At 43.2% G+C, this 23,561-nt stretch overlaps 1 protein-coding gene across 1 annotated transcript in view; it reads left to right on the plus strand.

Annotated features, from left to right (window-relative positions):
- The window catches only part of DEPDC4 (DEP domain containing 4), a 62,671-nt gene extending 48,383 nt beyond the window's left edge, over nt 1–14,288 (plus strand). Inside the window, exons 8-9 of the mRNA XM_069762006.1 lie at nt 9,420–9,498; nt 13,151–14,288. Coding sequence (XP_069618107.1) covers nt 9,420–9,498; nt 13,151–13,332 — 261 coding nt within the window. The 3' untranslated portion in view covers nt 13,333–14,288. The remainder of the gene's footprint in view (nt 1–9,419; nt 9,499–13,150) is intronic.
- Nucleotides 14,289–23,561: the final 9,273 nt, after the last annotated feature.

A 23,561-nucleotide genomic window follows, 5' to 3' on the forward strand; every position in this document is an offset into this window, starting at 1 on the left:
ACAGGACTGTGGCCTTCCATCTCCAACATACTGAATGTGAAATGTTCTTCTAGCTGCTGTTCACCTTCATTATTCTCATTCATCAGTTTAATTGTACTTATGTTTGAAACATTATCAGTTACAATAGCAAGAACCTGTTCTTTTTTTAGTTCATAATCTTGCAGAACTTTTTCCACTAAAGGTACCTTCACACTGAGCAACTTTTGAACAAGAACGACAGCGATCCGTGACGTTGCAGCGTCCTGGATAGCGATCTCGTTGTGTTTGACACGCAGCAGCGATCAGGAGCCTGCTGTGACATCGCTGGTTGGAGCTAGAAGTCCAGAACTTTATTTCGTCGCTGGATCGGCGTGTGTGACGCTGATCCAGCGATGTGTTCACTTGTAACCAGGGTAAACATCGGATTACTAAGCGCAGGGCCACGCTTAGTAACCCGATATTTACCCTGGTTACCATTGTAAATGTAAAAAAAAAAAACACTACATACTCATATTCCGGTGTCTGTCACGTCCCTCGCCGTCAGCTTCCCGCACTGACTGTGAGCGCCGGCCGTAAAGCACAGCGGTGACGTCTTCGCTTTGCTGTGCTTTACGGCCGGCGCTCACAGTCAGTGCGGGAAGCTGACGGCGAGGGACGTGACAGACACCGGAATATGAGTATGTAGTGTTTTTTTTTTTTTTTTTTTACATTTACAATGGTAACCAGGGTAAATATCGGGTTACTAAGCGCGGCCCTGCGCTTAGTAACCCGATGTTTACCCTGGTTACCCGGGGACTTCGGCATCATTGGTCGCTGGAGAGCTGTCTGTGTGACAGCTCTCCAGCGACCACACAACGACTTACCAACGATCACGGCCAGGTCGTATCACTGGTCGTGATCATTGGTAAATCGTTAAGTGTAACGGTACCTTAAGATCTGGAGAAACTGGCTGCTGTGATGAGCTTTAGTATCTTTTACTGCCAGTGTCTTTAGTAACAATTTTTTGTTATCACAAACATATCGAACATTGATAGCAAAATAGTTCACTCTGTGACATGTGCAGGCATCCATTTTAAGAAATACAAAGTGTCTCTTGAGTCTTTTTAAGATCTTCCTTTTGGTTAAGGGCTTCTTCAATCACTAGTTTTCTAATACTTTCTCTTTCCATAGAAACACCAAGTTTGCGAGCCATTTCTCCATTAAGAGCTGTAAAAGCTGGTCATGCAAATAATGATAATGGTACACTGTCCTCCACAACAAGCTCGATGAGCTGTCTTTTAAACACATCTGCTGTCATTGTTACAGTAACTTTGTCACTTACAAAATATCTTGTATTTGACGTTTGAGATGCTCTTTCCTCTTCCTTTTGCCTGGCGGGAAGTGCTGGTCTCTGGTTTCTTGGTGCTGCTGTGATCCTTTTCAGTCACAGCTTTCTTCTTCTGGGTGGCAGAGTTGTAAATGTCTTTTTAGATTGGAAGCTCTTGAAGGAGCATTTTTATCACTGCCTAAAGGTACCTTCACACTGAACAACTTAACAACGATATCGCTAGCGATCCGTGACGTTGCAGCATCCTGGATAGCGATATCGTTGTGTTTGACACGCAGCAGCGATCTGGATCCTGCTGTGACATCGTTGGTCGGAGGAGAAAGGCCAGAATTTTATTTTGTCGCTGGATCTCCCGGAGACATCGCTGAATCGGCGTGTGTGACGCCGATTCAGCGATGTCTTCACTGGTAACCAGGGTAAACATCGGGTTACTAAGCACAGGGACGCGCTTAGTAACCCGATGTTTACCCTGGTTACCATTGTAAATGTAAAAAAAAAAAAAAACACCGCATACTTACATTCCGGTGTCTGTCCCCTCGCCGTCAGCTTCCGCACTGACTGTGATCGCCGGCCGGCCGTAAAGCACAGCGGTGACGTCACCGCTCTGCTTTACGTTTAAGGCCGGCCGGCGCTGACACAGTGCAGGAAAGCTGAGGCCGGGGGACAGACACCGGAATATAAGTATGTAGTGTTTGTTTTTTTTTTTTACATTTACAATGTTAACCAGGGTAAACATCGGGTTACTAAGTGCGGCCCTGCGCTTAGTAACCCGATGTTTACCCTGGTTACCAGGGGACTTCGGCATCTGTATGACAGCTCTCCAGTGACCACACAGCGACGCTGCAGCGATCGGCATCGTTGCCTATATCGCTGCAGCGTCGCTTAATGTGACGGTACCTTAAGTATGCACTGATTTTGGCATCACAGCATTTGTTTTCATCTCGGTCACTTATACACTGACACACAAAATGTTTATTATCTTGAGTCACTGTGAAATGCTCAAATACAGAGGACTTCATAAGATGTTCCTTAGACATTTTGTAATTATGTAAATTCACTCTCAAAATAATTTTGTCCTGTAAAAAAAAATTAAGTATATTGTAATTCTTGCAAGAATAGGGAATGGTGCACTGTATAATTTGGGATAGAAATAAAACAATCTTTGCATACATCAATAGGGCACGTGAAAAGTATAAAGTTTGTAAAATGTGTTGTTAAATAGCTTTACTCTGAACTTTCAATGTCAAGGCTTGTCTCAGCAGGGTACAGCTCACTAAATGCCTCACATCATATTTCTTCACAGTCCATGAAGAGGGGAGGAGGGAGGGAGCATGTTTGTGCTGAATCACATTCCATCCAGAACACACACACACACACACACACACACACACACACACACACACACACACATCCTCATCGATTCTTTTACTGTATTTCCGAAATTGAGATGTTAGAAAAAATTTTGTTTACACACGAGAATATATGGTAATTTGCTATGGAGGTTGAATAATTTTGATTGCAATTGTACATGTAAGCCTTATTAAACCCCCTAACGACCAAGGGTATTTCAGTTTTTGAATTTTCATTTTTTGCTTCCCTTCTTCCCAGAGCCATAACTGTTATTTTTCAGGCAATATGGACATGTTAGGGCTTGTTTTTTTGTGGGACAAGTTGTACTTTTGAATGACACCGTTGGTTTTACCATATCGTGTACCGGAAAACGTTAACAAAATTGCATGTGCGGTGAAATTGCAAAAACAGTGCAATTCCCCAGTTGTTTTTAGTTCCAATAAGTTTTATTTTCCGAGCAAGCAGTAAAATAATACATTAACAACAGATTTCCCGTACAAGAAGGTGGTATAGTGTTTAGATCGTGGGAAAGAAACAAAACTCAAACACCGATAAAATTAAACTTTCATGAACTACAATACGTAGACAGGGGGGGGAAGTACATAGGGGAGGGGGACAACAGAGTATCTCAAACAAGATATAAGAGTGGTCGCATTCAATTTACCCAGCAATCACAAGGACAATATTAGGGTCTGTCCCAGGTTTACATTATTGTCTAGTTCCATCCAGGGTTGCCAAGTCTGATAGAAAGTGTCCCATGAGTCATTCCTTGTAGCTTGGATTCTTTCGTATAACAAAATAGTGTTCATCTTGTCCATCACAAGTGGCAGTGATAAAGAAGTAGTTCTCCACTTCGTTGCAATGTGTAACTTTGTCGCCATACAAAGTTGGCTGACTAGGTTGTGGAGTTTTTTAGGTAAGCCGGGTAACCTAGCACCTAGAAGAAACACAGCCGGGTCCAAAGGGACTGTCCTACCACACATTTTTACCATTATGGATTGTACCCTCCGCCAAAGTGCAGATACCATCGGGCACTCCCACCAAATATGTTTTAGATTGCCCTGAAGTCCACATCCTCTGAAACAGCGGTCTGATAAATTTGGATAGATGGTGTGCAATTTACTCGGGACCTGGTATGTCCTATGCAAGAGTTTAATGGACGTCTCAACCATCGAGGACTGGTAGCTACCCTTAGAAAGTGTAGTACAGTTCCTCCTCCAGTCCTCCAGGGACAATGATATATTTAGATCCGCCTCCCACTGTTTCATAAATTTAAGTTTTTCGTCACCTTGGGTGCTATTTAGGGTTGCGTAGATGAGGGAAATAGTTCCTCCACTCAAGGGGTCATTCAGGCCTCTCTGTTCGTAGCTTGTAGGACGTGGGGGTGTTTTGTGTTGTAGGATCTGTTTGGCAAAGTGGAAAACCTGGTAGATGCGCAACGTTTCCTCTGCTGGTGGTTTAAGTTTTTGGATGAAGTCCTGTTGGGAGAGGAGTGTAAGGAAGGGTGTGCAAAGATGTCTCAGGGTAGTTATGCCATTAAGGATCCACCAGGAGAAGGGACGGGGATCTAATCCTGGAATAAAATCAGGGTTATGAAAGAAGTTGGTTAGAAGAGATGATTTAGATTGTAGATCATATTTAAATATCTCCTTCCGCCACATGATGAGGGAGTGAAAAGAGAATGGGGCTGTTATATGGATTCCCTTTGGGAGTTTCTGCATAGACCATAGTAGGCCTGGTAGAGAGTAGGGGGCCATGAAGGATGACTCTAGATCAATCCATCTGGGCCGATTGTCCCTGCTAGTACAAACGCTAATTAATTGGGCTAGTTGGGCAGACTTATAGTATAAAATAAAATTGGGAAAAGACAAACCTCCCATTCTTCTATGTATGAATAGGGTTCTAAGCCGTATTCGAGGCCTTTTGCCCTGCCACAGGAACCTCGAGATCGTGGTATTGATTTCATGCAGCGCCCTGGATGGTAGTGGGATAGGCAGAGATCGAAAGAGGTAGAGAAATTTTGGGAGGGTAATCATCTTAATAGCGTGCAATCTACCAAGCCAGGACAATTGCATAGAGGACCATCTAGTGAGGTCCGATTGCAGGTTCTTTATCAGTGGCAGGTAATTCCATTTAAACAGTGTTGACCTATGAGAGGTCACGTTAACTCCCAGATAGGTCAGATAATGATCTTTTTTAGAAAATTTAAATTGAGAAACTAGGTTGGTTTGGGCCTCTTTTGGAGTATTGATGAATAGTGCCTCGGACTTGTCGACATTGATTTTAAGGCCTGATATGAGTTCGAATTCGTGTAGAACGGTGAATAGATTCGGGAGTGAGGTGACTGGATTGGTAATGGCTAGAAGTAGATCGTCTGCAAAGAGACTTGTCTTATATTGGCCTCCTAGGTCCTGGGGTCCATGGATGTTAGGGTTGGTTCGAATGGCCTCTGCCAGAGGCTCCATAGCCAGGGCGAACAAAGCTGGTGACAATGGGCAGCCTTGTCTTGTGCCTCTTTGAATTTTGATGGGGACAGGTTGATTAGTGGGTAGCTTTAAGTAGGCTATGGGGCTATCATATAATAGTTTGATGCTAGTTATAATTCCTGCCGGGACTCCAAATTTTGCTAGGGTTTCAAATAGATAGGTCCATGATACCGAATCGAAGGCTTTTTCTATGTCAAGAGCCAGCATCAACAATGGCCGTTTAAAGTGGTTTGCTGAGTGTATGAGATTCAAGTTCTTTCTAATATTATCAGGACCCTGTCTCTTAGGTATGAACCCCACTTGATCTCGATGGACCAATAGGGGTAGGACTGTATTGAGTCTGGCCGTCAAAATAGATGTGTATATTTTAAGGTCTACATTCAATAAGGAAATGGGCCTATAATTTTTAGGGTAGAGATGGTCTTTTTTAGGTTTAGGGATTATTGTCACATGTGCAGTGTAAAATTCGGGTGGCATTTGGTGTCCGTTGAGGAGAGAATTGCAAAATTGTTGGATGTAGGGAGTAAGTATGTCTCCAAATTTTTTATAGTAAAGTGCCGTGAGGCCATCAGGACCAGGGGCTTTGCTTTTTTTAAGATTCTTAATTGTTGACATTATCTCTTCGGTAGTAATGGGCGTTTGGAGGTGATCGATTGCGGAGGCAGGCATCCTAGGGAGATTCAGTCTTTCCAAAAAGGTCTGAAGGCGCTGCGGGGGGGGGGAGGCTGGGGGGTGGCGTAGAGTGATTGGTAATATTTGTGGAATGTGCTGTAGATAGCCTCCGGGTTAGCTGTAGTTTGACCTGTTGGGTCTCTAATGGATGAGACATTGTTTAATAGCTCTTTATGTCTAAGTTTACGGGCTAGCATAGAACTAGGTTTGTTGGCGTGTTTGTAGAAGGATGATTTGGTCCATGTTAGTGCTTTTTCGGTTTTGTTTGTGAGGAGTGCATTTAATTTTAGTTTAGTATCATGGATCTGTTTGGTTAAATAGAGAGATGTAGTTGATTGATTTGCCTGCTCTAACCTAAGCAGTTTGCTTTCTAGTTGCAACTGCTGCTCCGATCTTTGCCTCTTTTTGGTGGAGGCTATTTTAATCAGTGTTCCAGTTATGAATTTTTTATGTGCCATCCATACTGACCCAGGTGATATATCACCTGTCGAGTTAGCTTCGAAGTATACGTTTAGATCTTTTTTAACATCGATTAAGGTGGAGGGGTCTGTGAGTAAGGATTCGTTTATTCTCCATTTGAATAGTCTAGAAGAGACAGTGTTAAATTTGAATAGTGATAAGACTACATCATGGTCTGACCATGGAGATGGGATATGTCGGGAATAGAGGACTGATGGGAGTGTTGATGCAGAGGTTAAGTGAAGGTCTATTCTCGAGTAGGATTTTTGTGCTGGGGAGTAATATGTGTACCCTCTAATGCCTCCGTTCATCTCTCTCCACACGTCCGCAATGTGACTCTCTTTCATCAGCTGGAGTATTTTCTTCCTGTCAGTTTTTGTTATGTCTGTCCTTTTCAGTGAGCTACTATCAATTGATGGATTCATAGTGAAGTTAAAGTCTCCACACCACACAAGGTGGTGGTATTTAAGTGGAATCAACTTAGTTAGGATTAGTTGGAAGGTGCGGGTCTGGGCAGTTGCGGGGGAATAACTATTGACGATGCAGATGTCTAAGCCCTGCAAAGAACCAAGTAGTATGATGAATCTACCCTCGGGGTCCAGATATGTGCTGGAGTGGTGGAATGGGAAATTATTTTTAATAAAGATGGCTACTCCTCTTCTCTTACGGTCCCAAGATGAAAGGAAGTGTTGTGAGTAGTGAGAGTTAAAATATTTAGGATATGAAGAGGTGGTAAAGTGGGTCTCCTGTAGACAGATTATGTCAGGCTTATGTTTTTGGTAGTCAAGGAAGGCCTTTCTGCGCTTTGATGGTGAATTGAATCCCCGGACATTGTGAGACAGAACTTTACACATAGTTATGCATGATATTATTGCTTATATTTGTGAGGCTAAGTGTTGTGGTCAATACTAAGTTCACTCTATCTTTGCATTTGGTTAACTTGAGGACATAGTATCTGTTGCTGTGTGGAGACAGTGGGTGAGGGTCAAACATGGGGGAGACAACAACAAACAAATCCAATAACAATTTCAAAAGGACTATAAGTCCAACAAGTATGGCGATCTGGGCTCCCATATTAGTTAGTAAACCAGGGGTCGCCAGTTTTGGGCAGCATGCCATAATCCCAGTAGGTCCAAACCTTAATGTATTAGAAAAAATAATAATAAAAAAAAAAAAAAAAAAGGGGGGAGGGGGGGGGGTTGGATGAAATATAGGAAAAGGAAGGTGAGAGATAAAAGAATGAGTAGGATGGGGGAGGGTGGGAAGGGATAGGTGGGGGTCAAATGGGTTTAGTAAACCTGATAGAGGTAGGTCAGGCACAACATGGCTAATTACTCGTCCGAGTTCGGGGTATTTTTCATATGGAGGAGAGTTCAACCAAGATGGAGGTTCCCATTCTCAGTAGAGGTGGCCTTTAGAAGATTCAGTTCTCTTTCTTTCACGTGACTGTAAATCCACATCAGGAGATCCGTGAGTTTTGACTCCTCGTTCTGGGGGAGTCTTTCCACTCTCTTGCTGGTCTGGATTTTTGCTGAGGAAGCGAGGGTGCGTCTATGCTGATCGGTATTCCTGCTTTAACCAAGGCTTGTTTTCCTTCCTCCAGAGATTTGCAGATAAATGATTGGGAGTTGGCTGTGAAGTTCAGGGTGAAGGGGAATCCCCAGCGGTATTTAATTTGGGCCTTCTGAAGGGAGGCCGTGATGGGTTTGAGGGATCTTCTCCTGGCCAATGTAGCCGTGGCTATATCCGCATATATATGCACAGTATTTGGTAAATTAGGCAAGGAAGAGCGGTCTCTGGTTGCTATTAGGATCATATCTCTTGTTTCTTCGTAGTGCAATTTCAGAATAACGTCTCTAGGCATGTCAGGCGAACGAGGCTTGCCCAGTGCCCTGTGGATCCTGGTAATATGTAGGAGGGATGGGTCTAAATCAGGCAGGAGCACAGCAAAAAGTGTGGTCATTGTTTCTTTAAGGGCAGTAATATGTTCCGGGAGACCTCTTACTCTCAAATTACTCCTGCGGGACCTGTTTTCATAATCCTCACAGCGAAGTTCCAGCTCATTAATGCGGTCTGTGTGATTTTTGGATGTCTCGTGATCCTCCTCCAGGGCATCTATCATAGACTCCATTTTTTCCTCTAAGTTATTTGTACGTTGCATAATGTCCTGTAATTGAGACGCAATGCCCTGCATGGCTGCAGAGAGTTCTGCTCTAAAAGTCTCCTGCAGCGATTTTGTGAGCGCTGCTGTGGAGATTATAGTCTCCATGCCTGGGGCAGTTCCCCCCTGGTCTGTGTTCTCCTCTACCTGCGGTGTTGTGGCCGGGGACGGAGCTGCTGCGGCGGCCATCTTGGATGTATTGCCGCTCAGGAGAAGGTCCGTAATGAGGCGGCCAGCGGGTTGTGCCACGCTCCCCTTCTTCGGCATTACCGGTGGTGCCGATCCCGGGGGTGTAGGTGCCTCGGCTCCGGTGAGTTAGATGTGCTCTGACGGCTAATTGGGGCTGCGTGGGATCAGTTTGGGAGCGGAGCTCAGCACGACATGACCGTCGGCATCAAGGTCCGCGCATGCGCCCTATTCCCCAGTTGTTTTTATTTCTTTTTATCATGTTAACTAAATGCTAACACTGACATGCCATTATGATTCTCCAGGTCACAGACACCAAATATGTCAAGGTTCTTTTTCATTTAAGTGGTGAAAAAAAAAAAATCGAAATTTTTTTTTTTTTTTTTTTTTTTTTTTTTTAAATGCGCTGTTTTCTGAGACCTGAGCATCTCCAATTTTGCTGGATCTTTTGCTTGTTGGGGGTTTATTTATTGCACGCCAAGCTGACATTTTTATTGATACCATTTTGTAGTAGATACGATACTTTGATCGCCCGTTACTACTGTACATTTTATTGCAAAGTAGCAGCAAGCAAAAAACAGGGTTTCTATCAAAACTGCACCGAGCAGTCCAGTAAGTGATCTGAAATCTGGCTCTGTCCTTACATGATGCTGCTCTCAGATTACATAGCAAAAACCTTCTGACAGCTCCCTTTTAAAGGATTGTTTGAATGTTTTCTTCTAGTAGGACATAATATTATATTGTGCGGCATTGCTACTCTACTGAAACTGCATATTTATTTTTTAATAATATAATGCAGACACCCATGGAGCTACTTGACCTTGTAAGCACAAAGCTAAGGAGCCTGCAGAATGGAGAAGACCCAGATGACTTTTCAGGTATTTGTTCATTAGCTACTTATAAAGGAGTTAAAGGATAAAGTTAATTTTATTAATGATACAAGTCTCCCTGCCATTTTATACTTGCCAGGGTTTAGGGTCTATAGCGGTGATACATGGGTCTAATTCTTTAGATTGAGGTATCTGACCTTTGCTCTACTACTGCCAAGGTGAAATGAATTGGTAAATGTGAATATATGAAGATATCTTAATATATTTGTAGAGGAAAGTGGCATCTTTCTTGCCCTCATGCAGCCTGTAATTGACCGTTCACTGTCTGCGCTTTCTCTGAATGTTTATAAATGTCTTTAGTCTTCACAAAATCTGTGGTAATAGGATAAATTTTACATGGGAGAGAGGAATCGGCTATAGTGCTTTCCCTCTACACCAGTGGTCCCCAACCTTTCTCAACTTGTGAGCCACATTCTGCTCTGAGAGATGGTGGCGAGCCAAGTTGAATTTCCCATTTTAATGACAGACAAAGCTTCCCCACTCCAAAAATTGAGCCCCCCTCCCTTGTAGGCAGTATACATACATATAGTGGTTTCCACTTTACCCCCATTCAGTATTCTCACATCAATGCTGAGCTCACCACACGATTGCATACAGTTTCATGCACTCCTCTAACTGGCAATATTCGATCTAAAATCTGCACACAGTGATTTCATGTAGTGACATATTCCAGATACAAATCACATTGCACATTATTCAATGATGACCGTTATAGATGCAAAAATAATATATGAGAACTATTCACCCATGTGCTCATGTCACCTTTTAGCAGTATATTTCCATCTGCTCCATATTGACACTTTTAAGGAGTAAGTTCAGGGACATTCTCCTTCCTCGGACATGTCTCGGAGAGAGCTCATTTAGACACTCTGCCCAAGGGTGCATTTCTAATTCATGAAAAAGGTTTGGCTACCTGGTATTTTGAATATCAATCTGTCTCGCTTTTTTACTTATTTATACCACCCTTTTGCACTTTCATATCTAGTCTCTTGTGTGGAGCCACTCACAAGTGTCCATCTGTAGACCTTCTCTTCATAGCTGTTTAACAGCTTGGTATGTTAACACCAGGCCTATCGGACAGCCATATGCCACAAATTATAGGCCTGCAAAGGTTGGGTTCTGTTGCTCTACATTAAAGTAAAGGCAAAACTCACACCAAAAAAAGACTGCCTACTGAGAAAACATTTGTGTAAGTGCATGTAATCTTCAAGGGGTTGTCCAGTTCTATTATATATATATATATATATATATATATATATATATATATATATATATATATATATATATATATATATATTTTACTATGGGCTTGAAAACAGTCAGGTAGCTTCTAACAGACTCTCCCGTCAACATGGAGAGTAAAAGAAGCTGCCCCTAGTATATACTGTATGCACAGTTGTGTGTAAAAGTGTTTGCCACCCTTCCTGATTTCCTATTCTTTTGCATGTTTTTCAAACTTATTTGTTTGGAGATCTGAAAACATTTTTTAAATATAACACAAGTAACCACAAAATGCAGTTTTTAAATTTAAGGTCTTTATTATTAAGGGAAAAAGAAATCCACACCTACAGGGCCCTGTGTAGAAAAGTGATCCCCATCCCGCCTTCATTAAAACATAAATTAACTGTGGTTTATCACATCTGTGGGAAGCTGAGTTCAAATTCCCTACCCATACCTGTTCTAAATCAAGACATCACTTAAATAGGATCTGCCTGACAGTGAAGTAGACTAAAAGATACTCAAAAGCTAAACATCATGCCATGATCCAAAGAAATTCTGGAACAAATGAGAAGCAAAGCGATTGAAATCTATCAGTCTGGGATAGGTTATAAAGCCATTTCTCAAGCTTTGTAACTCCAGCAAACCATAGTAAGAGCTCTTATCCAAAAATGGTGAAAGCATGGAACACTGGTGAGGCTTCCCAGTTGTGTCTGGCCGACCAAAATTATCCCAAGAGTGCAGCGACAACTAAACCAAAAAGTCACAAAAGACCCCACAACAGCCTCCAAAGAATTGTAGGTCTCATTTGCCTCAGTTAAGGTCAGTGTTCATGACTTCACCATAAGAAAAAGACTGGTTAAAAATGGCCTGCATGACATGGTTCCAAGACAAAAACCACTGCTGAGCCATATGAACATAAAGGCTCCTCTCAGTTTTGATAGAAAATATCTTGATGATCCCCAAGACTACTGAGTGAATACTCTGTGGACTGACGAGGCAAAAGTTGAACTCTTTGGAAGATTACATCTAGCATAGAAGTAACATAGCATTTCAGAAATGGAACATCATACCAACAGTAAAATATGGTGGTGATAGTGTAATTGTGTGGGACCTGGAAGACTTGCTGCGATAAATGGAACCACGAATTCTGCTCTCTACCAAAAAATCCTGAGGAAGAATGTCCGGTCTCAAGATGAAGTGCACTTGGGTTGTGCAGCAGGACAATGATTCAAAACACACCAGCAAGTCCACCTCTGAATGGTTTAAGAAAAACAAATTAAGACTTTGAAGTGGCCTAGTCAAGTCCTGACCTTAATCCGATTGAGATGCTGCGACTTTAAAAAGGCGATTCATGATCGGAAATCACCAATGAGGTCGAATTACAACAATTCTGCAAAGATGAGTGGGCCAAAATTCTTCCTTGTTGGTGCTGTGCGGTGGCCATTGTTGCTGGTGGTGCGGTGCAGTCTGGAGTTATGGGGATTCAGTTTTACAGCATGGGCGCTGTGGGGCACCAGGCCGTCCCCCCCTTCCTGGTGCATTATCGCTGCAGCGGTGGTCAGCGCATGACTCCAGTCTGTTAAGGCGATAGAAACCCACTGAGCGGTTAGACGTGGCAGTGGACTTCATACAGTCCGAGAAGAATGTTAAACCAAGAACTTCGTGTTCAGTAATATATATTTTGCCTAGCGTCATTAGATCAATGTATGAATTTTTGGAGATGCGGTTCATGTTCTTTTTGTTCACCAAAAAAAAATTCATTCAGAGCGTTGTAAAAGACTCATTGCCAGTTATTGGAAACGCAATCACTTTTTCACACAGGGCCCTGTAGGTTTGGATTTTTTTTCTCTTAATAATAAAGACATTTATTTAAAAACTGCATTTTGTGTTTGTGTTATCTTTGTCTAATATTTAGATTTGTTTGGTGATCTGAAACATTTATATGTGACAAACATACAAACAAATAGGAAATCAGGAAGGGGCAAACACTTTTTAACACAACTGTGTATATAATATATAATTACATTTTAAAGGAGTTATCCAGGACTCCAGTATATACAATAAATAGCTCCAAATAATAATTAAACAGTCTTACCAGGGTTCACATGTATAGTATGGGTCACAATTATTACAGAGCTCTTTAGTCGGGCCTGGGTAAGAGGGCAATGAGCGGCTAATGCTATAAAAAGGTGTCCCAGTAACCATCTGTTAATTTTATCTTTGCACTGGTTAGAAAGCATGTACAGTATTGAGAAGACCCCAATATTTGCTGCTGCTGGGTGCAGTGTACATGTGCAGCCGTCTAAGAAGGAATTGTGACTACTTTTTTTTTAAAGTTTTTAACTAGCCATCTGCTAGTTTTATGTTCGTTGATATCCTGAAATGCCTATTTTTTTTATTTTTTGCATCCATGTTACAGGTTTTACGTTTTGTGAACGGTTAACCATTAAAGAATACGACGCACAGAGGTATGATTACACGAGACGGGAAATTCATCGGTTAATAATTATGGTGGACGGGAGTTCTGTTATTCCTGAGAAAAGAAAGAAGAAATTAATGAAAGAATTCCTAAAGTATCACCCTTCAGCCTCCAGCAACTAAGGTTTACCAATCTGCTTTGATGAAATGGCCCTTTGCACTACGAGTAGGTGGGTTTGTGCCCACCTATGAAAGCAGGTTTTCCATCTACCGTACATAAAAATGTGATCAGGAGCATTGACCTTGCAATACATGACCAATGCAATTGTTTTGTCACTTGGGAAATGATCTAGTAGTTATGGTGAATGCTTTCCATGGTATATTAAGCTATTTACTAGAGACTGACCAAGTGCTCTGTTATGTGGTTCTATAGAGAGAACTTTGTACCTACACTGGTATACTTGTCACTTTGTACTGTGAGTAACTACTGATTCTTAAAGGGAAACCAACACATCACTGAGTAGGTTCATGTTATTACTGCCCACAGTAAATGGGCTGATGTGATAAGACCAGATGTTGACTGCCTTCCTTCTGATGAGTATTGTCTGTGATGGGCAGCACGGTGGCTCAGTAGTTAGCACTGCAGCCTTGCAGCGCTGGGGTCCTGGGTTCTAATCCCACCTTGGACAACATCTGCAAGGAGTTTGTATGTTCTCCCCGTGTTTGCGTGGGTTTCCTCCGGGTACTCCGGTTTCCTCCCACATTCCAAAGACATACTGATAGGGAATTAAGATTGTGAGCCCCGTCGGGGACAGTGATGATAATGTGTGCAAAATGTAAAGCGCTGCGGAATATGTTAGCGCTATATAAAAATAAAGATTATTATTATTATTATTATTAACATTGAAGCTGTGAAATACAATAGATATTCAATTTCATTGACCTGCCATGATTGACAGCCATAATATAGTGTATACAGTAAATGCAGAAAAATTACTTTAAGGTCTCACTATGTTTGTAACATTTTAAAAACCTGTAAGAAAAAAAAGTTACCAAACAGCCAGCTGCCATGGCATCCCATCAGCACACCACAAACTTAAATGCTCTGCTCATTGCTGTTAGTATTAGCACAAACCCGTATCTACGGTACTCCATGTGGAGCAGGCATAGCTCCTGAGCCCACTTCAGGACTAATGATGCACAGTTGGAAAAATAAATATTTGACACACTGCTGATTTTACAAGTTTTCCCACCTACAGAGAATTAAGAGGTCTGTAATTTTTATCATAGGTACTCCAACTGTGAGAGACAGAATCTAAAAATGAAAACCAGAAAATCATATTGTATGATTTTTACATAACTAATTTGCATTTTATTGCATGAAATAAGTATTTGATACAATAGAAAAACAGAACTTAATATTTGTTACAGTAACAATTGTTTGCAATCAGGGTGGATAAAAATCAATGTTTTTTTTTTTTAAAAAATCAAAAAAATCGGATTTTTTTTATTTAAATCGGATTTTTTTGATTTAAATCGGATTTTTTTCAATAAACTGCTTTTTGAGGAAAATATTTTACCTGGTTCTTCCATCATGAGATAAAGCTGAGTTGTTTAACTCAGTAGAATAAAGGCTGTATATGTGTAACATTCACAATGCCATGCTCTTCCAGAGGTTTCTGTAGGATTAGTGGGCAGTTTCTCTCCTATATTATCACAGACGCTCGCTTTACTTACGCAGTTCTCAAAACTGAATTTGACTCCGCAGAGGTCCCAGCCTCTTCTTCACGGCAAAAATGTTACAACATGAACAGAGTTGAGAAAAAGAACTTTATCCTATTGATCTACAAACCTATGAATACAGAATCAACCCCTTCAGTGCCAAGTCCAAGAAGTTAGACAATATGTTTCTGATTGTTTGGAGTGGAATAGATCTGCACAACACAAGAAGAACGTGAATCTAAGTGTGAGGAGGAGGAAGGGCAAGCAGACAAGAAAATGAAAGTGAAACTTTGAGCACAATACTGCAGCATAGCCACAGACAGACAAGTCTGGATCTGTTTGTGTGTACGATCTGAGGTTTATTACATTCTTTCCTTATAATGGCAGCAGGCCGTAAAAGAGACCCAGTTTGGGAATATTTTAATGAAGCTCCTTCGCCTATCGGTAAGGCAGGCATGCGTGCAAAATGCAAACGATGCAACAAAGAGATGCAAGGCCTGGTGGCGCGAATGAGGCAACATCATGAGAAGTGCGGTGATGAAGATGACCAAAGAAACACTTCTGAACAGGCAGGATCTTCAGGTTGGTAAACATTTTTATTGAATCCTATTTCTAAAGCCTGAACTGTCATGTGTGAGAAAAATTATATTTCTTATTATTACTGCATGTTACTGTCATTTGGTACAGTTATGAAGAAAAACAAATATTTATTTTGGGGCAGGGGCAGTGATGTGTTGTGTACAATAAGCAGAAATTGTATAAACAATAAAACAACAGCATTGACTTTTTTTGTTTAGGGAAATTCATGGATTCTGGAAACTATCCACCTCCAAGATCACCATCATCCTGTTCTACAGTTTCAGAGTTATCCATCCAGGATAGTGCTTCATTAGCAGCAGCATCATCATCAGACACCCACAGCCACATATCACCATCACCCAAAAGGAAGAAAAAACCTTTACCTCCTGGAACCACCATAGATAGGTTTGTGATAAGAACTAGCAGATTAGAAAAAGAGTTGATTGATGAAAAAATTGCCCAGTTTATTTATGCAACGAACTCTTCTTTCCGTCTGACTGAGAACCCACATTTCATTAATATGGTTCAGTCACTGAAACCAGGATACAGTCCACCCAGCAGAGCTGCTGATGCAGGGAAACTGCTGGATCAAGTGTATGACAGAGAAATGGAGCAATGTGCAACAGCTCTGGAGGGTAAAATTGTTAACCTAAGTATTGATGGGTGGAGTAATGTCCACAATGATCCTATTGTATGTGCTTGTATAACAACAGAAGAAGGTAAAGTCTTCCTTGCACAAACAACTGATACGTCAGGAAATGCACACACAGCAGAATACTTACAAGAAGTGGCAGTAAAAGCTATAACGACGTGAACAAAAATTCAAATGTCTAGTACGCAGTTTGGTCACTGACAATGCTGCAAACGTATCCAAGATGAGAAGAGATTTAGAAGAGCAGGGAGGGAATACAAAGCTGCTAATAACATATGGTTGCAGTGCTCATTTGCTGCACCTCTTAGCCAAAGACTTAAGTGTTCCAGAAATAAAGGCTAATGTTGTTGAAATTGCTAAATACTTCCGTAATAACAATTTTGCTGCAGCAGCTCTGAAAAGGATGGGTGGAACCAAGCTAACGCTCCCACAAGATGTTAGATGGAACTCTGTGGTGGACTGTTTTGAGCAGTATATCAAAAACTGGCCTATTCTGATGACACTTTGTGAAGAAAATCGAGATAAAATAGATGGCACTGTCACGGCCAAAATCCTCAACATTGGGCTTAAGAGAAATGTTGAACATATGCTGAGCTTCCTGAAACCCATCTCTCAAGCTTTAAACAAAATACAGAAAAATAGCTGTTTTATTGCGGATGCTGTTGAAATTTGGAAGGAACTGAGTGAACACTTAAAAACAGAACTACACATGGACAGAATTAAATTACAAGCAGTAAACAAACGAATGGGACAAGCACTGACTCCAGCTCATTTTTTGGCAAATATTGTCAATATCCAATATCAGGGTCAAAACCTAAGTGCTGAGGAAGAGGAGTTAACTATGACATGGGTATCCAGCAATCATCCATCTTTAATGCCAACTATAATAAACTTCAGAGCTAAGGGGGAACCCTTCAAGAAATATATGTTTGCTGAAGATATTTTAAGGAAGGTCACACCAGTAAACTGGTGGAAGTCACTTAAGCGCTTGGATTTAGAGACTGTTCAAGTAATGATTTCACTTTTAACAGCAGTAGCTTCTTCTGCAGGCGTTGAAAGAATATTCTCTTCGTTTGGACTCATTCATTCTATATTGCGAAATCGGTTGGGACCCAATAAAGCAGGAAAGCTTGGTTTTCTTTTCCAGATTATGAATAGGAACAAAGAAGAAGATGATGATGAAGATGACGACAAGTGAGCTACAGAGGACAGCAGGGACCGTAGTATTTAAGTTTTTCATGTGTCGGCTGGGCTGACAGTCTAAGTTTCTTATAATATGTATATATATTTTGTTTAGCCAAATTAGTTAACAAACATGGATGTTTGTTTAAGCAAATAACTTATGCTGTAATGTTGTTATTGTTTCAGTTGAATAAATCTATTTAAATTGTTATTAAGGTCAGGATTATTTTTCTCCTTCTTAAGTACAACAGAACAGTGGTGTCCAAATATGAATGATTAACCCGTTAAACTGGGGAGAAAAAAGTAATATAAAAAGTGATTCTAAAAATCTTCATCTACTTGCATGTTAATGTAGCAAGAACTAGTTTAGGTAGAAACTTTGATTTAACCCCTTAGCGACCGCCGATACGCCTTTTAACGGCGGCCGCTAAGGGTACTTAAACCACAGCGCCGTTAATTAACGGCGCTGTGGAAAAAGTAAATAGCGCCCCCCAGAGTCGGATTTTCTCCGGGGTCTCGGCTGCCAGGGGTAGCCGAGACCCCAGAGAACATGATTCAGGGGTTTTTTAACCCACCCCGCATTTGCGATCGCCGGTAATTAACCGTTTACCGGCGATCGCAAAAAAAAAAAAAAACGCGATCTCTTTTTAATTTCTCTGTCCTCCGATGTGATCGCACATCGGAGGACAGAGAAAAGGGGTCCCAGGTAGCCCCCCAATACTCACCTATCTCCCCCGATGCTTCTCGTGTCTCCCGGTGGGCGCCGCCATCTTCAAAATGGCGGGCGCATGCGCAGTGCGCCGGCCGGCCCCGCGAGAGTCTTTGGGGTCTAGGCTGCCGGGGACCCTGCCATACTCACCTGTGTCCCTGGGTCCTCCTGCTGCTCCTCCTGGCCGCCGGCAAAAGAAAATGGCGGGCGCATGCGCAGTTCGCCCGCCATCTGTCTCCATCTGCCGGCCGGCAGGAGAAGAGCAGTTGGGGCTAAAATTAGGGTTAGGGGTAGGGTCAGGGTTAGGGGTAGGGTTAGGGCTAGGATTAGGGTTAGGGCTAAATTTAGGGTTAGGGTTGGGGCTAAATTTAGGGTTAGGGTTGGGGCTAAATTTAGGGTTAGGCTTCTTTCACACTTACGTCGGTACGGGGCCGTCGCAATGCATCGGCCCGACATACCGACACACGTTGTGAAAATTGTGCACAACGTGGGCAGCGGATGTAGTTTTTCAACACATCCGCTGCCCAATCTATGTCCTGGGGAGGAGGGGGCGGAGTTACGGCCACGCATGCGCAGTCAGAAATGGCGGATGCGACGTACAAAAAAACGTTACATTGAACGTTTTTTTGTGCTGACGGTCCGCCAAAACACTGATCCAGTGCACGACAGACGCGACGTGTGGCCATCCGTCACGATCCGTCGGCAATACAAGTCTATGGGCAAAAAACGCATCCTGCGGGCACATTTGCAGGATCCGTTTCTTGTCCAAAACGACGGATTGCGACGGATGCCAAACAACGCAAGTGTGAAAGTAGGGTTAGGGTTGGGGCTAAAGTTAGGGCTAGGGTTGGGGCTAAAGTTTGAGTTAGAGTTTGGATTAGGGTTAGGGTTTGGATTAGGGTTGGTATTAGGGTTAGGGTTGGCATTAGGGTTACGCTTGGGATTAGGGTTAGGTTTGGGATTAGGGTTAAGGTTAGGGTTGTGATTAGGGGTGTATTGGGATTAGGGTTAGGTTTGAGGTTAGGGTTGAGATTAGGATTAGGGGTGTGTTTGATTTTAGGGTTTTGATTAGGGTTATGGTTAGGGTTGACATTAGGGTTGTTTTGGGATAAGGGTTGTGATTATGGTTAGGGTTAGTGATTAGGATTATGGATCAGGTTGGGATTAGGGTTAGGGGTGTGTTGGGGTTAGGGTTGGAGCTAGAATTGGGGGGTTTCCACTGTTTAGGTACATCAGGGGGTCTCCAAACACGATAGCCAATTTTGCGCTCAAAATGTCAAATGGTGCTCCCTCCCTTCTGAGCTCTGCCGTGCGCCCAAACAGTGGGTTACCCCCACATATGGGGCATCAGCATACTCGGGATAAATTGGACAACAACTTCTGGGGTCCAATTTCTCTTGTTACCCTTGTGAAAATAAAAACTTGGGGGCTACAAAATCCTTTTTGTGGAAAAATATATATATATATTTTTTTATGACTCTGCATTATAAACTTCTGTGAAGCACTTGGGCATTCAAAGTTCTCACCACACATCTATATAAGTTCCTTGGGGGGTCTAGTTTCCAAAACAGGGTCACTTGTGGGGGGTTACTACTGTTTAGGTACATCAGGGGCTCTGCAATCGCAACATAATGCCCACAGACCATTCTATCAAAGTCTGCATTCCAAAAAGGCGCTCCTTCCCTTCCGAGCTCTGCCGTGCGCCCAAACAGTGGTTTACCCCCACATATGGCGCATCAGCGTACTCGGGATAAATTGGACAACAACTATTGCAGTCCAATTTCTCCTGTTACCCTTGTGAAAATAAAAACTTGGGGGCTACAATATCTTTTTTGTGGAAAAAAAAATATTTTTTATTTTCACGACTCTGCATTATAAACTTCTGTGAAGCACATGGGGGTTCAAAGTGCTCACCACACATCTAGATAAGTTCCTTATGGGGTCTAGTTTCCAAAATGGGGTCACTTGTGGGGGGTTTCTACTGTTTAGGCACATCAGGGGCTCTCCAAACGTGACATGGCGTCCAATCTCAATTCCAGCCAATTCTACATTGAAAAAGTAAAACGGCGCTCCTTCACTTCCAAGCTCTGCCATGCGCCCAAACAGTGGTTTACCCTCACATATGGGGTATCGACGTATTCAGGAGAAATCGCACAACAACTTTTGTGGTCTAATTTCTCCTGTTACCCTTGTGAAAATAAGAATTTGTGGGCGAAAAGATCATTTTTGTGTAAACAAAAGCGATTTTTTTATTTTCACGGCTCTACGTTATAAACTTCTGTGAAGCACTTGGGGGTTCAAAGTGCTCACCACACATCTAGATAAGTTCCTTAAGGGGTCTAGTTTCCAAAATGGTGTCACTTGTGGGGAGTTTCCACTGTTTAGGCACATCAGGGGCTCTCTAAACGTGACATGGCGTCCGATCTCAATTCCAGCCAATTCTGCATTGAAAAAGTCAAACGGCGCTCCTTCACTTCTAAGTTCTGCGGTGCGCCCAAAAAGTGGTTTACCCCCACATATGGGGTATTGGCGTATTCAGGAGAAATTGCATAACAAAATTTATGGTTACATTTCTGTTTTTACACTTGTGAAAATAAAAAAAATGGTTCTGAATTAAGATGTTTGCAAAAAAAAGTTAAATGTACATTTTTTTTCCTTCCACATTGTTTCAGTTCCTGTGAAGCACGTAAAGGGTTAATAAACTTCTTGAATGTGGTTTTGAGAACCTTGAGGGGTGTAGTTTTAGAATGGTGTCACACTTCATTATTTTCTATCATATAGACCCCTCAAAATGACTTCAAATGTGATGTGGTCCCTAAAAAATTGGTGTTGTAAAAATGAGAAATTGCTGGTCAACTTTTAACCCTTATAACTACCTAACAAAAAAAAATTTGTTTCCAAAATTGTGCTGATGTAAAGTAGACATGTGGGAAATGTTATTTATTAACTATTTTTCATGACATATCTCTCTGATTTAAGGGCATAAAAATACAAAGTTTGAAAATTGCAAAGTTTTAAAAATTTTCGCCATATTTCCGTTTTTTTCATAAATAATCGCAAGTAATATCGAAGAAATGTTACCACTAACATGAAGTACAATATGTCACGAAAAAACTATCTCAGAATCAGCGGGATCCGTTGAAGCGTTCCTGAGTTATAACCTCATAAAGTGACAGTGGTCAGAATTGCAAAGATTGGCTCGGTCATTAAGTACCAAATTGGCTCTGTCACTAAGGGGTTAAATCACTGATTTAAATCAAGCCTTACTGACTAGTGATTTAAATCGTGATTTAAATAGATTTAAATCAAATCCACCCTGTTTGCAATTACAGAGGTCAGACATTTCCTGTAGTTCTTTACCAAGTTTGCACACACTGCAGCAGGGATATTGGCCCTCTCCTCCATACAGATCTTCTCCAGATCTTTCAGGTTTCGGGGCTGTTGATGGACAACATTGAGTTTCAGCTCCCTCCAAAGATTTTCTATTGGGTTCAGGTCTGGAGACTGGATAGGCCACTCCAGGACCTTGAAATACTTCTTACGGAGCCACTCCTTAGTTGCCTTGGCTGTGTGTTTCAGATCATCTTCAATGCTCTTACTGAGGGAAGGAGGTTATTGGCCAAAATCTCGCAATACATGACCCCATCAATCCTCCCTTCTATACGGTGCAGTCACCTTGTCCACCTTGCAGAAAAGCACCCCCAAAGTATGATGTTTCCTGGCAGGCACGGTACCGCATAGGGCATGTGAATGTGCCTCGGACTGTGGAGCCCCTTATGAAAGAAGCTAATAGGAAACACCGTGCAGTACCTATTCCCCCTCACACTACTCCCCCAGGTGATGCACTAATTGGGACGCCCAGCTGATCAACGGGAAGAGAGAGGAAGGGGCGTCCGGCCACACCCACAAGGGTTAAATCCAGGTGCCGGGGTCAGTTCCTTCCTCTTTCTCCCCCGCTGACCCTCTGGAAGCAATTGTCCCGGATATCCTGTTTACCATGTCTGACCCTATGATCGAGGCCCTACAGCAGAGAGTTGCACAGGAAGGTGAGAAATGGTTGCGATCCCTTATTTCTGGCCTGGGTGCTCACCTTCCTGTGCCCTCTCCTCATCCCCTCAGGCCTCCCCGTCGTCCCCCAGGGCTCCGTCCTCGCATACACTTTCCCCCGGGGCCTCGTCCTCTCCTGTCGCCTCAGGGCTGCCAATCCCCCCTCCCCTGCCCGTGCAATCGCCCCCATCCAATGCAAATGCAGGGGTCAACTCACCCATACCCGGTCCACCGGGGCTCCCACTCTCAGCCCCCGGCGCTCCTGTCCACGATGGTGCAGCGGCGCCTCCGGGTAGACGCTCGGGGCATTCTTCCCGTCCTCTCGAGCGCTTGTTCGTCGGAGGGGAGCAGGCACTTCGATGTTGCCGTGCTCCTTCCTCTGCCCCACGTACGACTCCGGGGGGTGCAGCGGGCGTCGCGATGTCTGCAGCGGGCCCCGCTGCCAGGCGGCATTTTGAGTTCTTCCGGTCCCTGTTTTGCAGAGAGGGGCCCGGCGCGTGTGGTGGAAGCCCCGCCCACTCCCACAATTCAGGCCCGCCCTGTTGCCCATAGCACAGTGCGGGCCTGGAGAGACACGCCCACTTCCAGCCCCACTTCCTCCATGCAGGCCCGGAGCGCCGTGCAGGCAGGCGGGGGACCGCCTCCGTTACCTCTGTGGCACGCCAGCCGCTCAGCAGGACTGGGGTGCGGTAAGAACTCAATTCGTCGAGCACCACGCAATACACATCACAGGGGAAGGAGAATTAGCATCCACTATCAGGGTGCTGGTCCACCAGCTGTCTCGCACTGCCGGACCAACTGACACAAGGACAGCTCAATCAACTAGCCTTCACAACGACGCTTTTATTCTGCGGAATTAGCCCCCTAGGTACACACGTAGATCCAGAGATAAAACAGAAAATATGGGATAACGATTACGTGGATATATAGTCGCTATTGTCAGAAGACCAACAATCCGTAGATAAGGAGCGGAGGGCAGGATACGAAAGAAACAGACCTAAGATCGCCCAAACCATGAACAACTGGCTTCAGGCCTTTGCAGCCTTAGGCTGCATCATGGGTTAAAAACACCTGGAACGCTGTTCTGAGCTATTCATATACCAGGACCTAGTATATAACTCATATAAGTCTCACGGCGGGTCAGCGTGGAGGCGGTACGACACAGAATTCTGCAGGCGGCTTGCCATGCAACCCGACCTAGGCTGGGGCGTTAAAGCGATGGATGTTTGGTTGCTTCTTATGCTATCCCAAAAACAACCCCCCTTTTCATTGTCGGCCACTAATTACCCAGCCACTGCAGGCCAAAATTCAGTGGTCGTACGGAGACCAGGGGCCTGCTTGCTGTATAACGAGGGGTACTGCCGCTTCCACGGTTCCTGTAGATACAAACACGACTGCTCCGCCTGTGGTGGCAGACACCCCCGCAGCGAGATGTACGCGCCAAGCACCTGCAAGGCATAACCCCGGTGAACGTTACCGCAGTGGGCCCTTGGCTAAGCCTCTACCCCAATAAAGAGGTGA

The sequence above is a fragment of the Ranitomeya imitator genome, chromosome 4, assembly GCF_032444005.1.
Source record: "Ranitomeya imitator isolate aRanImi1 chromosome 4, aRanImi1.pri, whole genome shotgun sequence".
In the NCBI taxonomy this organism is placed as follows: Eukaryota; Metazoa; Chordata; class Amphibia; order Anura; family Dendrobatidae; genus Ranitomeya; species Ranitomeya imitator.